At 50.0% G+C, this 17600-nt stretch overlaps 1 protein-coding gene across 1 annotated transcript in view; it reads right to left on the bottom strand.

The window, feature by feature from the left end:
- Nucleotides 1-6601: 6601 nt before the first annotated feature.
- The window catches only part of TSPAN14 (tetraspanin 14), a 52914-nt gene continuing 41915 nt past the window's right edge, over nt 6602-17600 (bottom strand). Inside the window, exons 4-9 of the mRNA XM_090278313.1 lie at nt 15824-15970; nt 14354-14524; nt 12351-12476; nt 11141-11185; nt 9401-9520; nt 6602-8300 (exon numbers count right to left, since the gene is read on the bottom strand). Coding sequence (XP_090134439.1) covers nt 8229-8300; nt 9401-9520; nt 11141-11185; nt 12351-12476; nt 14354-14524; nt 15824-15970 — 681 coding nt within the window. The 3' untranslated portion in view covers nt 6602-8228. The remainder of the gene's footprint in view (nt 8301-9400; nt 9521-11140; nt 11186-12350; nt 12477-14353; nt 14525-15823; nt 15971-17600) is intronic.

The raw sequence follows: 17600 nt of genomic DNA, 5'->3' as shown, positions 1-17600 counted from the left end.
TTGCTGTCACTTAGTTCTTCACCATACTCCTATTTTTCAAAAGAGGGTAGTTCAATGAAAACTGGCACTGGGATTTCAGCTAAATGAGGCACTGGGCATATAACTGATGGTGACTAGGATACTCTATTTTACATTTATTTTTCTTGTAATATCCTGACGTTTTCACTATACAAAAGAAATAGTCACCTGAATGATCTCTGGGCTCTCGCCAAACCATAGGTATGCCAAATGGCAATTTATCACATGTTCCTTTTGTCCACATCCGTTAACTCTCGACACACTGCTTGCACACCTTGTGAGGGGCCCAAGACTTATCTTGATCACCAAGTTTTACTTCAAAATATGCAAAATAGGCTTGCCTGACAAATGTGCTGATGTCCTTTGGGAATGGTGAAACTGCCACAGATATAACAAAATGAATCAGGATTGTTTAGGCACTTATGACAAAAAATAGCAGAGGCAGACATGATCTGAAGGAAATAAGTACATATGTAAATTAAAAAATAAATTCTGCTAACTCCTTGTATACAGATAAGAACTCAGACTACACTTCAGAATAAGATTCACTATATAGAGCAGCACACAACCTCTCATCACATTGTCTCATGTGTAACTGAATGGCCTAGACAAGTCTGAACCTGTCGCTGGTCTCCAAGGTCATCCCCTACCCCTCCCCACTCGAGGGAGGTCTGCTCTTAGCCAATAGGAGAGCACTAGTGCTTCCCTTGATCCAGCCTAGAGTGTTTACATTAAGATACGCTGTAGAGAAAAAGTTGACGTGACAGAAGAAAACTAACCACAGTTTTGAAATCAGCATGCCTATTTAAGTCTAAAGCAGCTGAAAAATCGAACTCAAGAGGAATTATGTTAAAAATTGTTCCCGTGTAATGTTGATAAGATGCCTTTAAAAAAAAAAAATTATCTCTAACAAGGCACAGAAAGGATCACTGCCTCCCAGAGAAAGAAGGATTTGCCATGGTCTATGAATTCCCAGCCCCATCCATAAAAACCCCAACAGGAGGGGGTTTGCACACCTCCATGGCAGGGTGCTCAGTCCCTCCCATGTGCCACTCCACTTCTTTTCATATTGGACCACAGCTGTGCAGATTTTAAAAAGCAGAAAAGAAAATCAGGTATAAAATGAAAACACAATGCTCCCATTCTACCACCACTACATATGAAAGACTGTGCCCAAAGAATCATCTACAAACAGGGCCAGCAACCCTGGGCTCCTTGCAAAGGCACAGGGAGGAGAGAGGACACATGGACTGGGCCTTGCCACCAAAGTGAGATCACTGGGCTCCCACTGCCGTAGAACAGAACCTGGATGGAGACTTTTTACCTGGCTGACTTCCTCACCTTGGGGTCTTCCAGAATGTTTTTAGACATTAATATTTTTTCCTGGAATGTGGAGAGAGGCATGGGCAATCCCTGTGTAGGGCCCATCCACTTGTCTATCTGTCCCTCGCTCTCACACCCACATGCACCATGTCCCTCCAAACATGATGCCCTGCCATTTTCAGAGCATGTGCAATACCTGCTTCCAGGCTCTTTTCTCTTTCCCATTCCAAGCTACTCTAACCTAACCTCCTGTCTCCACAGACCATCCCTCCTGGGCCCCTCAAAGGCAGACTGTGGCCCCTCTGCTGGCTCCCTTGGGCCAGTCTCTGCAGACAGCCCTGGGCCACTTTGCTTCCTCTGGGGGCTCTAGGGGCAACTTCTTGGGTTGTGTTGGTTTCCTGCAGGATCCACAGTCCAGGCAAGAAGCAAGCTGCTCTTCCACTTCTCCACTCTTATGACACAGAAAGCAAACATCTTGAACTCTGAATGCCTGTGGAGGCTCCCCACAGACGTTAAAGCCTTATTTAAAAAAAAAAAAAAAAAAAAAAGAACAGGGAAGTGGGTCATTTATTTCAGCTTGAGCTGTGCCACATGTAACCCAGGTGGCTTAGCCCAGTGGGAAGTGGTAGCTACTGATAAAACCTCTTCAATAGTTACATTAGCAATAATGTTGAGGACATATATACTAAGTAATCTGATCCTATGATGAAATGTTTACCCACTTCATCTTATTTAATCCTTGAAACAACCACATGTGGGGTTATTATCACCATTTTACTTAAAAAAAAAAAAAGTCTCAAAGAGGTTAAATAACTTGCCAAAGGCCACAGGTCTAGTGAGTGAGGTGACTAAGGAGTCAATACCAGCTCTTCCATTTATATTCATCTCATACTCCTGAAACCTAAGAAATAAGGATAATTATCTTCACTTTACCAAGGAAGAAACTGGGACACTGAGGCATAGAGGGTGTTTTGTTTTTGAGCCCAGGCTCAAACTCAGGCTGTCCTCTTCCCACCCCAGCGCAGGTCCTAATCCGAAGGAATCTGTCTGGCAATAGAGGAAATGGAAGATCCCACCACAGTGCCATCCCCTGTGTCCATGGGGGAAGGAATCCTCAAAGGCCTGTGACCACCCCACTCCTTTCCCCCTTACTCCCAGTCCACCTGATGTGGGACATGTGCCTGGCTCTCAAGGGAAGTGGCCATGCAGGCAGGCCAAGCCCACCAGAGAGGGTGCCCTTCTCCAGGACGAACAGCAGAGCCCAGCTTCCAGAAGCAGACAGGGAGCCGTCTGCTCCCCAAGCCCCATCGCAGGGCACCAGGGCACTCAGCGAGATGAGGCTTCTCCTGACATCACAAGGGCCACATCCTGGAGCCACAGCCAGGCTGGCAGGTGCCAGGCTTGTGTCTGCGGCTCACACCCTGTGCAACCTCGGGGGCAGCAATGACTCTTGATTCTCTGTCCTTACTTACACATGAGGATGCCACCCAAATCACTGTTTCCACATGACCAGCCCTCTCCTGAGGCAAGGCAGAGAGCTCAGCCTCCCAGTGGAACCTGCGCTGAGATGTCATCCCCTCCCGACCCACCCTGCTTAGGCCCAGAACTAGCCCGCACATCACAGACGCTCAGGGCACCCTCGCCACACATGGCTATGGCCCAGCCCCGAGCACCACTCATTATACCAGCCCACCATCCTGGAGAATGCCCTTAAAAACAGTTTTTCTTACAAACCTGTCTAGGAAGTAATTCCAATAATAAAATACCATTCAGTTTTTATAAGCACTTGTAAGGAAAAAACCAACTAAAATATCCATTACAAAAGTGTGATAGTTTGTTGGCAGCCCGTCACTAGGGGCCAGTTTCAGGGACACATGGGTTCAATGGGATGGACAAGCACAGGGGGGTTGAGGAGAGCCTTCCCTCCCAGCCTCACCATCACGCTGTCCCCACCCGTGAGGCCTGAGGTTGACCCTGGATGGTCTCCCCGCCCTCTGCCTGGAGTGACGGACACCATGGAAGGCAGAGCAGAAAGAAAGGAAACCAGATCCTGCTGGCGTCACTGAGCCACTCAGATCAAACCAACCCTGAAACTCACCCCACCGCTGAACTTTCCAGTTTCAGGAGCCAAAAACCTCCCCTCTCTGTTTAGCCTGGTTTGAAGTGGGTTTCTGTTACCTGGGACCGTACACATACTCCCCTGCAGAGATCAAGGTGCATTCACTCATGGCAGTCCTGCCAGGGACAGCGTGACTGTGGAAATGTGCCGTGGATGGGGGTGCATGCACCAATGGAGAAACAGTCCTGAGATATATTGTCAAGTTAATTGTAGAATACTTATATGATTCTTTGTGTGAAAGACACCTGAATGTGCATGGATATTTTCTGGAAAGGTACTAAATGGTGGTTGCCTCTGGGGAACAGAAGACATAGTTTACACTCTCCTATGTTTAATTTGCTTTTATTTATAAATTTTATAAAAAAAGAGAAGCTAGTTTAAAAGTCATTTGAGGTGATAACCTACAGTCCAAGGTGATAATTTATTCTGGTATTCATTAAACCATGCTTTCGAAGCCACTGCTGAAATAAGAAATTCAGAGCACCAGAAGAAAGCAAAGTGAAGACAGAACTCTCTCAGACCTTTGTCAGGAATACTTACTTCCGCCTTCTCTCAAAATGGGACCTCTAAAATTGCTAACTTCACCAGAAGAGGATCTACTTAAAGGTATCCCTCACTTTTTCTCCCTCCTGAAGTTGTGCCGCAGTCCCCAATCTACAGTGCCCACTTCAGGGTTTTCTGAGGCACCCTGAAGACCCCCAAAGCATTTTCAGAATGAACATATCTTTATTGCAGTCTTTGAGGAGGAAAAGCCAGGTCCTGCTGACTTTATAAGGAGCTAAAAAGGCCTAATGGTGTACAGGTCTCTGGATTTCTGGAGAGTGTGCCCAAATGGATGAGAACAGTGCTGCAAGAGGCCCAGTCTGCCCTGGTAGGGCATGTAGCATCCTCTCGGATGACAAACACAAGAGAAGCACCCCTACCAGACTTCATCACTGGGGACAGGTTAGCAGTTTAGGGGAAAATGACCTAAAAACCCTATGGCCTGTAGACAGACCCAGAGTGACCCCAGAGCTGAAAAGGTCTACCAGTGAAGGTCACACAGCCATCCCATTCACTAGGCACAGCTGAGGGCACCGGACTACTGGTGACAGTGCTGAGCAGCTGGCCCCTGGGCAGGCCCTTCCTGGGACAGTCGTTGGGTACTGGAGCTACTGTAACAAACCTTCCCCTTTCTCTGTCCCTCTGCAGTCCATGCCGAGGCTGCTCTCTGGGAGCTCTCCCTTGAGGGTCCCTAAGGTCAGTGGCAGCCACTGCAAAAAGGCTGTGTCCAGGTTCTCACTGCCCTGCACAGGAAGTCCTCTTGCTTTTCAGAGCTGGGAGCCTGCTGCCCAGAGCCAGGGCCTCCAGTGCAGGGTGGGGCTGAGCTGCTTGGGGGCAACATCATGCTCTCCCTCACCAGCCCCCGAATTAGGGACAGAGGCAGGGATCAGCACCCTCTGCCTTTCTTTAAATGACAGTCACCTCCCACAGAGCCCAATTAACAGGGCAACCTTTGGGAAACCTTCTCAGGCTTGCCCTTACTGTGATGCTGCTCAGCAGGAGTCAATCAGAGCTTTGGAATCCAGGGCTCATGGGCACCAAAACTCCCATTTTATTTGCTTCCAAATCCTTGGCAGTTACTTACCTTTCTCCAAGTCTCAGGTTTGAGGCACAAAAATGGCTTCCTTGGAGCTGTTCTGGTGACTGAACAAGTCTATTTACCATTAGGTACTCAGCTCTTTCTGTGTTCCAGAAAAGTTCTTTATCCATTGATTTTTATTGTTACTCATGTAGGGAAACTGCACACAGGCTTGTCCTGCACCTGCACAGATGATTTTCCTGCCAGCGCCTAGCCCTGCCTTGTGGCCTGTGGGAGCCCCCGGAGACTGGTGAGCTGGGCAATGGCAGGTGTTGACAAGGATAGGTGGGAGAGTCGGGCAAGCCTGGGCCACAGAAGTGGAAGATTCTAAGGAAGGGATGGCCCAAAGTGTCAGGTGCAGCAAACGTCAATAAGGTGGCGAGTTTGGTAACAGGGTGAACACCATTCAGTAAAGTGAGGAAAGTGGGGGGTTGTGGTAGGGAAGGATACAGAGCCCAGACAAGAAGCTGTCTGGGAGAGAAAAGGGGGAAGGCAAGAGGGTCAAGGTAAGCTTTTGGGGATGGGGATATGTGTGACGGGGTGAGTGAGAAGGCAGGAAAAATAATACAGCAAATCCCTGGAACAAGATGGGCAGGAGGGCACAGGAAGTTATGATAAGGAAAGGCCTGAAACTTTAAAGTGTGCATGAGGGGCAAAGAGGGGACGTGCAGAACTCCTGCCCCGGCCTCCATCCCAGTCTGAGAGGACAAGGTGGGGATTCAGGGAAGGCTGGGTGGGGAGTACAGACAGAACCCATGTTTGTTGCAGACCCCCATGTGTGCACCCCTAATCTTAGGCTTCTTTTCTATTTTCATCCAACTACTCAGAGTCTGATGAAATGGCTAAAAATGACCCAAAAGTTGTATAAACGAATTGGAAAACAAACCCAACTCTAGACTTCCCCGTGAACAAGGCTGTGACCTGTGAAGACTTGCAAGGGCTCCCTGGATAAATGGAGAAGCAGAAGCCGTCCAGGAGCTGTTGGTGCCCACACACTGGCAGGGGGGGTGTGGGCCATCAACTTCCCCCAGGGCAGACTGGGACAGAGGTACTTGGTGAGGTGGGCAGTCCACTAACCCCCGCCACAGATAAACCAGCAGGTCAGCACACACTCTCCCCTGCTAGAGGAGCAGGACCAGTTCCAACTCAGTGTCCCCAAGCCATTTTGCCTGGATCATATTGCCTGGGGCTGGACAGAGATGACCTAAAATAGCATTTGCTCCAGGCCTATGAAGTCAAAGTTCTTCTGCCTGTGCTTCTCACTGGGCACAAGCTGGCTTGTGCTAGTTGTAGCCTCCATACAAAGGATAATTGAAAGTGGCTCAGAGAATCTAAAAAAAAAAATCACCTGATAAAATGTACTTCACAGGTTGTGCCAACAATGGATGGCCTGTACCCTCTGCCCCCATCATGTCTCACCACACCCGATCCCGCTGGTTCCCTTAGCAACCGAGTTTACCACTGAGATGCTTAATGCCATCTTGATGTGACCCAAAACAGAAACCACCAAAACAACAGCATTATTATAAAGATATATTCCATAAAAGAGTTTGGCAGTCAAAGAAAAGCATCACACTCCCTAAAAACACAAGCATTCTTCTTCACCTAGTCTACAGAAAAAATTGTAAAAAAAAATCATAACAATATCATCAACAAACACTCACCGATATACACCACACTAGCATGTACACATCAAGTGAAGTGAAGACAGCACTCAATCCCTGAACAATAAGGACAGAACGGGTACGAGATCCAGAGAAGCATTAGACAGTAAGCCCAGCCCAAGATGCACAGACGCCCAGCTACGCCTGGGGAGTCAGCACACAGGACAGACTTCATTTCCAAGAGCAAGCCCAGAATAGCCCTGACAGGAAGGGTGGACATGGTGACCACAGATATCCCGGCTGGCAAGGAGGGAGTCACCTCAAAAGTTAACAAGATGTCCCGAGCTTCTCCACAGCTGCAGGCCAGGATCTGTGGCTTGGCACAGGGGACTGCCAACAGAGCTCTCTCTCCAGGGAGAGGCAATGCCAGGCTGGCTAGCCGAGCCTTCGCATGTGGCCTCGGGAGCAGCCCTGGAGGAAGGTTTCAGGCTGCTGTCTCCGGCTGGGGCTCTGCAGCCTCCCAGTGGAGGAGGGGTCACTATTCAAGTTCCAGGTGACGGTTTCAGTAGCACCAAGACCAGAAGACAGGGAAGCCAAGGGCAGTGTGTGCACTTGGGTGCACAGAGGAAGGGGGAGCACATATGTGAACCTGGGTTGTTAGGGATGAAAAGGAAAAGTTGATGGGGTTGGTTCTGGAGACACTCCAGGGAACTAAAAGGGATGGCTTCAGTCCCAGACACAATGTAAGGCTGCTTAGAGGAGAATGCCAGAGGAAATGAAGAGATGGTGTGAGAACATTCTTACCCCTATAAATAAACTATTTACATATTCTAAGGAAAGAAGAGCTTACTCTCAGAGAAGAACCATGCCCACGGTCCCCCTCATGCCTTCAGGGCACAAGCTGTGGAGATGAGGCAGTTCTCAGCCGGAAGGAGCATGCCAGGCACCCAGCACCCCAGTCCATGCACTGGCTCAAGCTCACTTCATCTGGACATGGCTGAGGATCCTGCAAACACCTGACTCGAGCAGACACTGCAGAGCCCCTGCCAACCTCTGAGGTCCACTTGCTCCCCGCTCCCCAATTACAGGGAGCACCCCTAGGCTGCTGGGAGAAGTCTTGTACACACCTCCTGGTCCCTTACCCATGTCCCACTCACAGAAGACATGGCTGCCCCTAAGCCAGCACCGATGTCACGTGTGGGGAGGCCAGGGTGCCCTGCAGACACACTTGGGCTCCACGGGACTGAGTCAAACCCTCCGTGCTGGCTGTCCCTCTGTAACTAACCCCACATACAGACATATTCTGTCTCTGGGTAGACCCCAGCAGGGACCTTGGTCATGAGTTCCTTCAGTTAAGAGGAGGCCTCTCAGTCTTTAGAACCAGCAAGCAGGATCGAAGAGGTCATGTCACACTGATGCTGAAGACAGGGTGCTGGCTCTGGCAGGTGGCGTCTGCAACTCTCCCTCTGAATGTCAAGTTGACGACCATGGAGGGCTCTGGCCTCCACAGTGTGGCTCAGCTCTGCTCGCTCCCCTTGGCTCCTCAGAAGTGATGGCCAGCCTTCACAGCTTCAATGTCTGAGATCAGGGTCTTTGCCAGGAAGATGCCAAATATCTGAAACCGGGGCCAGCAGAGGCAGTGGCCGTCAGTGTTGGAACACAAAGGGAGGGGGCAGGCTCAGAGGGCAAGGCCATGTGGGGTTTCCCGCAACCCACTCCTACCCCATAGAGACTGAAGACACTGCAAGAGCAATCACTGGGCATGTGGCCCACCATAAAAAGTGAGTCCCAGGGTCTATTTTGCTTATCCCTAGAGCCCTGAAGGGGCACAGAACGGACACCGTAGAAGCAACCGGACACTGTCCAGCCTCCAGCACCACAATGCATGTCACACATCATGGGCTGGAACACACCTTGTGCCAGGGGTTAAACCAGAGATAATAGGGTGACTCTAACTGGTTCTGATTCCCAAAATAATAAATCCTAGGCATTTCCTATAAACCTGGATTCCATAATAAAACCAAGGTTGTCCATAATTCTGACTGTGCTGGTAACTGCGGCTACGTCCTGACCTTGGCAACCAGATTATCATGTGAGAAGACTAATTTTTTCTACCAGGAACAGACTAATGTGAACTTGGTCACCTTAGGAATTTTGCTATTTTTTTCCCCTTTAAATTTTTGTGGTTTGTATTTGATGAGTCGGTCCTTTTGAGGTCTGATTCCTTTCCCCCCTTTGCAAATAATTTTTTTTCTTTCCTTTTCTAGATGCTTGTATTTCTCAGCCTTCCTTTGAGATCACTAAACACAGGTTTGCTGAGTGATGGAGGAAAGAGTATATGGATAACTGGCAGGTGGAGTCAGGTCCAACTCAGTCACCCCCTTCAAAGCAAGGTCAGAGCCAAACATTTCCTAAATGGTGCGTTTGCCACGTAGCAGCAGTAGCAGCAGCAGCAGCAAGCCTCCAGCACTGCTGGTGGCTGCCAGCTTCTCCCCACGAGCCCTAGGCATGCTGGAAAACTGCAGGCTTCTCTGACTCACTGAGTTCTTGACTCTCTCCTGCCAGGTCCTCTCCCAGTGGACACTCGCCAATCTATACACCCCAAGTCTCACTGCCCGCTTGGCCACCACTGCCTTCCTACATGTGAAATCTGGGTCCAATGAACAGGTGCAGCCTGCAACGGGAAAGGAAGCCACAAGGGCTGTGGCAACAGACCTGCAGCAATGAGATGGCGATGAAGACGCCAGCCACGATGTATATATTCCGCGGGAGCCAGCCCTCCAGCGCCTGGATGCAGCCTTTCGTGAAGATGAACTCGTCCCACTTGCTCTTCAGCTGCTGGAAAACACCACAGTAGCCTGAGCCCACGACCTGCAGGTGTCCCCACCCTGCGGAGGGCTCCTTCAGGGAACAGCGAGGCACATGCCAAGGACAGACAGAACTCTCCAGCAGGGATTCTGACTTGTCTCAGTCCCTGCCCCTACCCAGGAGAGAGTGCATCAGTAACCTGACTAACCAAGCTCTGAACTTCAATTCATTTCTGTTTGGGCCTCCACAGATTTAAAGATCAATTTGTGCAACAAACTTCCACAGCCCTCATCTGGAGAATGGAGAGGGAACTTGAATGCTTGGAGAAGGAGGCTGTGTCTTTAAAGAGAGAGAAACTGGGAAAAGGGGGTTCCCATCTTCCAAGTCAGAGGATTTGGCTGGAGAAGAAGGGACAGTGACTTCTCAGAGTGTCCAGAAGCCAGAGGGACAGTCACAAGCCCTGGATTCCATAATGAAACCAAGGTTGTCCCCAATTCTGAATGTGCTAGTCCCAAACCCGAGCAGAGGTTTAGTAAGCACATCCAACCATGCACACCCCACCCTCACCCACCCCATATACAGCAGCCCTACCCCTCACCCATCCACCTCCACTGTGGCAACTCTAAAGGAACATTAATTCACTTTAGTGGTGTTAGCGGCTGAATTGTGTCCCCCTAAGACTCACGTATTAAAGTTCTGACTCCCAACACCTCAGAATGAGACTGTGTTTGGACAGAGGGTGTTTAAAGAGGTGAACAGATTAAACATGAAGTCACTGGGGTGGGTCCTAATCCAATATGGCTGGTGTCTTTATAAGAGCCTCAGAAGAAACCAAACCTGCAGACACCTTGATCTTGGACTTATAACCTCCAAGAATCTGAGAAAATAAATTTCTGTTATTTAAGTACATAGTCTGTGGCCCTTTGTAATGGCAGCCCTAGCACGTAATACAGGTGGCAATTAAATTTTTTAACTGGAGAAGCTGCTGTTGAGATAGGTCCACCTCTGTGGGATGGAAGTCAATGCAGAAGGATCTGAGCTTTCCCAGACCAGAGGTGCACATCCCTAGTGTCCACGGCCAACAGGAGTGTCTATAGATCCCTTTCCTTCAGAACAGTCATTCATATCATCAAAGGCCACCATCACAAGGATGGGGACTCATTTCACATCCAAGTGCACACTCCCTGTGATCTGAAGAAAGCCCTAGAAGACTGACCGACTCCAGCCCTGAGATCCATCTTCCCCCTTGCTACCACCACTGCCTCCCTATGGCAGCTGGGCTATGTCATAAGCTCCTGCAGCTTCATCCTGAACCCCTAAACAGCAGACACCAAGCAACTTCTTAAAAATGTAGACTCTGTTCCCCAAAACAATTGCCTGATCTCTTTATGCTAAGGTAGCAACTGAGAGGTTCTGTGACTGTAACTCACAGGGCTTGAAATCACACCCATCACTGCTCCTAAGAGTCCTGCCACCAGCTCAGGCAGGGAACATGCTTCTGGTCACCTCGCTCCCAGCTCAGGAGGCACCTTTGAGTTTCATCTCCACTGGTTCTCCTGCTCCAATTTGCACTCGTGCTAAATCAGGAAGTTAGGTCACAGGGGATAAGCCAGAAGATCTCAGAGTTTCATGCACCGGGGCTCTCACCTTAGCCCTGACATCATATCCACACTGTGTGTTCACAACTTTTTGCTGTAAAAAAAGCAGAAAAAATTAGTCATTTTCATTCCCTTGAGAAGCTGGTGGTAGAAGGCTCTAAAAAAGTCACAACCAAATACCAGCAAAAACCTGTACAAATTCCATTATAGCTCATGTCCTTCAATTATGCTGTGAATTAACCTTTTGTGCTAGAACAGGTGGGCAGACTTTCGGTCTGAAGGGTTAGCTTAGTAAGTATTTCTGACTTGTCTGTGTAGCAGCTGACAGCAGCCAGTGCCAACATAAAAACAAATGGGCATGGGTATATTTCAATAAAATTTGCATTATGGGCACTGAAATTTGAATTTTGCATAATTTTCACATGTCACAAAATATCCTTTATTTTCAACCACTTACAAATGTCTAAAACCATTCTTGGCTCGAAGGGCGCACAGAAACAGGCAGCAGGCCAGATCTGCCCATGGGTCACAGCTGGTCAATCCCTGTGCTGGGAGGTAAGCTGCACTGGCTCAGGACTTCCCAGTCACAATGCAGACCTCAGACACCAGTTGTGCAAGTTCAGCACACCCGAGCCTCTCCTGAGCTAGGGACTCGCCCATACAACAGAGGTGAGGCCCTGGCTGGTCAGAGCCCTGTGGCCCAGCACTAGGCATGTGTAATAACCGCACTAAGTTCTATAAAGGTCTCAGTTCTGCATAGGCTCAGTTCAGGAAGACACTCAGTGCTCCTCACGGGTTTCTGAAACCTAAGGACCTGGGCTGTGCACTCGGAACAAAAACAGGCGAAGAATAAAAAAGAGAATTCTCTACCAACCCCAGGTGGTGTGCACCCCCACTACTCCTGTGGGCTTCTAAAAAGTGAGCGCTTTCTCTAGAGAAAGGAGAATAAAGAGGGAAGACCAGCGCTGGATACATTCATAACATTGTGTCCAGGCACCAGAGTGAGAGCCCTCCAGGGAGGGACATACGGGTCTTCTCCTGCTTCACCCAGAGCACTAGAGCCAGGGTGGGCCATGCAGAAAAGTTCCCAGAATTTATCCCTGGAGAGTTCAGAGCCGGAGGAGCTTTGGACAGTGCATGGAGGGTGAGCACCGCACTCATTCCTTCTGCAGAAGAGAAGCAGCCCAGAGCACTCAGAGACAGAAACTGCTCCACTCCAGGACAGCCAGGTGCTCCCCGCCAGGTGCAGAATGACTCACCGCGGGGTCTGGCACGCAACAGGAGAAGGGCACTCCGCACTTCTCACGGCTGTAGCTGGCACCACTGCAGTTGAAGTAGACATTGAGGTCCCAGTCTTCAGGGCCGTATGCCCCACAGCACTGGTTCTACAATCACAAAGCCAAGAGCCATCAGGATTCCTGAGCCAGGGCTGTGGCCACCCAGTGCAGGGTGTCCGTGTTAAGGATACAAGGTTCAGTGTGCCTCTATCTATCACACAGAGAACTCAAGGACCACCCCACCGACCTCCTCCCACACTCAGAAATGCTGAGCAACATGCCAGGTAGTCCTTTATGAAGGAGACTGCAGCCATGATGTCTCCTGGGTCCAACAGGCAGGGATGGTTCCATGGTGTCCTTGGCACAGGGCAGAGAGGCTCCAGCCCTTCCTCAACCTGGAGCGAGCCCTTCCCTCCTACCCCAAGCCCACAGCAGGTGTCTCACTGTCCTTTGAGGGCCCTCTACTATCGTTAAGAGAACACCTTGTGGGCAGTATGTTTTCCTCCCCAAGAAATTTCTAAGCTGGTCCCACCTACCTTTTTTGCTTCTTTACAAAAAACAGTGGCTGAATGTCTACTCCCAAGTGGGGTGAATGGGACACAATCAAAGCTCTGCCCCCCCCTTCCCACCACCCCCACTATCTGGTGCAGCTACAAAGAGAACCCCCATTGGTCTAAAAAAAAGTGTATAACCAAAGACACTGAAAGCAGCACTGTGACGTTAATGGCACCCCAATCTAAGAGCAGATTTCGTTTTTGCGCTTGTCCTTATAGCTCACATGGTTATGACTAATCGCAACAAATACACACCAGGATTTCTGGGTTTTTTTACTTCTGAGGTAAAATCCCATCTTCCTCATCGCCACCTCTCTGATGATTACCTAATATTCCACCATCAGGAGGTGCCGTAATTTACTGAAGACCTCTGGGGATTCTATTTTTAAAAGGAAAAGAAGGTATTGGAGAAAACTACTACATCTTTCAGGCCAATGAGGGAGGAGCCATCAGGCTTGCTCCATACCAGCAAGCCCAAGATGACATGAAAATGAAGCGAGAATAGCAGCATTGAATAGAAAAGGCACAGTGAGGGACATGAGACAATATCTGGGACTTGGTGACTTTCACAGACTAACACAGGTCACTGGAAACAAAATAGGAAGGCTCTCTGCTCTCATAAATGGAGTTTTGCTGTATCCTGTGATACATGAAATAAGGGTAAACAAGTCTTGGTTAATAACAAGAGCAGATCATAGTTATTTTTAATGTCTTCTAATTTATTTTCTTCTCAGAACTTAAGTGTGCCATATAAAAGTTTCAGTAGGTTTTCTGGCAGAGCATAGAGATCAAACGAGCGCCTGGCACAGGCCAGTGTTGGGGGAGTGAGTTCCTCCCAGGGGGAGGACCGGCTTCAGTCCAAGCCTCCAGGTGCAGCTGCATGCAGGGGGCAGAGAGGCCAGCTGGAGAAAAGGTGAGGCCTGGGACTGCTTAGACAAACCCCTGGGGACATGTTCCAGGGAGGTTATATTCCTCTCCTTCTGAGGCAGTTTCCTCCAGGCAGCTCTGCCCTCTCAAACAGGAAGGGGAAAAGGTCCCAGGGAGGAAGGGGACAGGAATAGCCTCAGGCAGAGAGTCAAGTGACATAGGTGGAGAAACCATGCCCCCTGGTATCCACAGTGCCCAGGGGACTGTGGCCACCTGCATGGCCACCGCTAGAGGGGTCTGGGCCCTGAAGAGGAAGGAGAAGACTGGGATCCTGAGGGAGGGTGGCCATGGGGACAGCTGGACCTGCCTGCCCAATTCAAATCAGGAGAGGGCACAGGAAGAGCAAGCATGGACCACTGGGCAGCCATGAGCAGGCAAAGCTGACTGACCAATGGCAGGGGAGCTCCATGTTCCCACTAGCCTGGCTCCCGCCCAAGCAGCATACACAGACTCAAACCAGAAAAGCACGCACTGTATTAGGGTGCAGCCACTGGCAGTACTTACGGCTTTCTGAAGGGAGTCGATGAGGTTCTGCAGGTCAATGTCGTCCCGGTAGGCTCTGATGTTGCTCTCGAAGAACTCCCGGAAGCGGTCCCTCACCCAGTCCTGGAATAAGAAGGCCAGCACAGCCACAGCCAGCTCCAGGAAGAAGATGAGCACGATGGTGCCGCAAAACTGGGGACAGGGATGAGAGTGGCAGTCACACCTCCAGCCCGCCAGCCAGACCCACACCCTCTCTGACAGAGACCCACATCATTAGCTGGGCTATTCTGGGCAACTCCACCTCACCTGTACAATGGAGAGACTCATCCCTACCCACACCACTGCACTGTTGGTGTAAAAGACACACGAGTGAAAGTATGAGGAAGTTCCAAGCCAATGTGCCAACCATTTCCTATGAAGGAAACTGAGGGTCACTCAGGCACATAATTGCTGAGGTCGCGTAACTCACACAGGACATGTGAATTTCCTGGCAGGGCTCTGCACAACTCTGGAGTTGTCAATGTTATCAGTGCCCACTCAGTATGGGAGTACATGACAGTCAACTGCACAACGCTATCTCCAGAAGCGCGACTGCTCGGGCCACAGCAGTGGCGGCATTCTGCAAGGGCTCACACAGCCATAGGTCCACACCCCTCCTTTCCGTCAAGGCAGACTTCCCACTGCCCTTTTCATTGGCCATACAGTAACCTGAGACAGGGTGTCTCACATGTGCGTACACACACACACACACACACACACACACACACACAAGGCCTTCCAAAATGGAATCTCCATTCACATAGAAGCAAGATGCAAAACAAAACACTTTTAAGGAAAAAAAAATCAGGGGAAAAAACACGTTTGCCTTTTAAGTTAAACCCAGGGAAGAGGAAGCTTGATCTAATAAATTCAACAAGTAATATGTTGCAAAACACAATTATGTGTTTTCCCTCTCAGGTGCTATTTAATTTTAACTGAATGCATTTCAGAATGAATGTGTATCTAAATATAAAACTAAACTCTGGGTGAGTCCCAGTTCTGCCAGCAAGTTAAGGATTCTGCATTGCACATCCCACATACCCTGAAGCAGGGAAATGATTTCCTAATGTTACTGACAACATCTTCTGATCTTAGGAAGGGCAAAGGTGAGCAGCGAACAAACAATTCCTTTAGAACTTGGGAGGGAAGATAAAAGGCAAGAGAGGGGGAGGGGGGTTGGCCTGTGAGCAGTTGACTCTTTTCCCTGGGAGCTGAAAACCAGAGGGGCCAACTTCTCTTTCTCTGGGGATGAGGAGCTAGCTCAACTACTCATTTCCTGAAATCTTACCATCTGGTAGGGCAGCAGGGTACAAAGGGCTGCCTCTCCACCCTCCACTTCTGGGGCCCAAGGAGACTTATGAGAGCTGCTACTAGTGAATCCAGATAAGGTATAAGCCTGTCCAGCAGAGCCCACCCTCTACCTGTACCCCTCCCCTCCCTGGGGCCACTCACAAACTTGAGCAGGCAGATGTTCTCCCGCAGGGCCCCCACACAGCCAGCAAAGCCCAGTGTGAACATCACCACGCCCACCATCAGCACCAGCACCACAGGGTCGATTCCATGCAGTCGGGTCACTTTGGTGAGGTCAGAGAGCACCCCCTGAAAGAAGCAGATAGCAGGGCAGGATCAGCCTCAAAGGGAGTGAAGGGTGCCCTGGTGGCCGGGCTGTGTACAGAACTAAACCGAGGACAGGGACATGCCTTGCAAGGCTCAATTGTCTTATTAAAGAGCCAAGTGAGAGTATGGCCCCTGACCTCCTGCCCCCCTGCCCCCTTAGAGGTCTCTTCCCAGAAGATCCTTCCCCATCTCAGCCCCCAGGGCTTCATATGCAGCATTCTTAGTCTCCACCTAGGCTGTGAGTTCCTCCCAGACAAATCTCCCACCCACTTCTTTTGTAGCCTGCAGGGTGCCTATGCCAGGCCTTGGGTAGAGGGGAGCCCTGAGGGGCCCTGTGACCTTTGCTCAAGGCACCCTGTGGGAAACACACTCACCAAGGGCACACAAAGGCAGCACTGCCCATAAAACTGTCTGTGACGATGGTGGCGTTCTGTATCTGCACTGTCCAAAATGGTAGCCACTACTCACATGCGCTATTCAGCACCTGAAACATGGCTAGTGGAACTAAAGAAATTAATTTTAACTTGTATTTCATTTTAATTAATTTAAATGTAAATAGTCACACGTGGCAACCAAAATGGACAGAGCCATTCTACAGGGTTCAAAGGAGGAAGAAAGCAGCCAGACCAGGCAACCCAGCTGGGACGATGCAGCTGCTGGTTGAGCTGCTGCTGTTCTGGAGATGGCCACATGGTGGCGTTATGAGTCGTGACTTACACCTGCTTCCAGGTCACTAGGACAAAGACACTGTACCTCAGCTCCTGCCCTTTAGGGATTCACAGGCCATCTTAAAGGTGCCCAAACCCAGTTTGGGCCTTAGCCAGTTTCTAAGGCCATGGCAAGAAAGCCCAGAGATCTAAGTACTCCTCTCTCCTTCTTCTGGAGGCAAAGGGAGGCTCCACTGAAGAAAGAGAGCCCTGGGCCTGAGGAAGCTTTAGTTTCCAGTGTTTCCTGCCTAGTCTGCTGGACCTCTCTCCCTTCCTCCTCCCTCCCTCCATGTAGTGAGGGCCCTGTTCAGCACTAACCACCTTCCCAGCACCCACCCACCCAAAGAGCAAAAGGTGGCACCACCTTCTTTTATCCTGACCACATCCAGTCTAGTACCTTCCCCAGAGCTCCACCTACCCTTTGTCCTTCCAACAGTAAAAGCCTGGGCTCCCCTCCTCACCTGTCCTCCACGGGCTGAGCAAGGAGGTGGACAGGTGCATGGAGACCTACCCCTGTCCCACAGGGGAATATAACAGAGCCTGCTCCCTGATTCAGGGGTTCTTTCTCTGGGCAAGGACAGGAGCTTCAGGAATAAACACAGCAACCTACCAGATCCCAGAGGCATGGACAGGGTGAGGAAGGTGGCCCTGCCCTGACACAGCTGCAAACAAGCCCCACGGTGAATTGGGAGCTCTTGGGAACAGAAAATGGGGCTCTCCATGCTCACTGAGGTCAAAAACCTCGTCAGCCAAGCCCTGACTGCCAGCAGCAACCCTAGCATGGGGAAGGAGTTTTCTTTCACAATAAGTTCAGTAACTGTTTCCAAGAGTTGGCGCTGTAAAGGTTAATGACTACAAGTCATTACCTTTCACAAGAAGTGCCTGTGAGGGAAGAAGCTGAATCA

Source organism: Furipterus horrens, unplaced genomic scaffold (genome assembly GCF_987537825.1).
Source record: "Furipterus horrens unplaced genomic scaffold, mFurHor1.1.pri manual_scaffold_5, whole genome shotgun sequence".
NCBI classification, from domain to species: Eukaryota; Metazoa; Chordata; class Mammalia; order Chiroptera; family Furipteridae; genus Furipterus; species Furipterus horrens.
The sequence above is the reverse complement of the archived record's forward strand: the minus strand, read 5'-3'. Positions and strand labels throughout refer to the sequence as shown.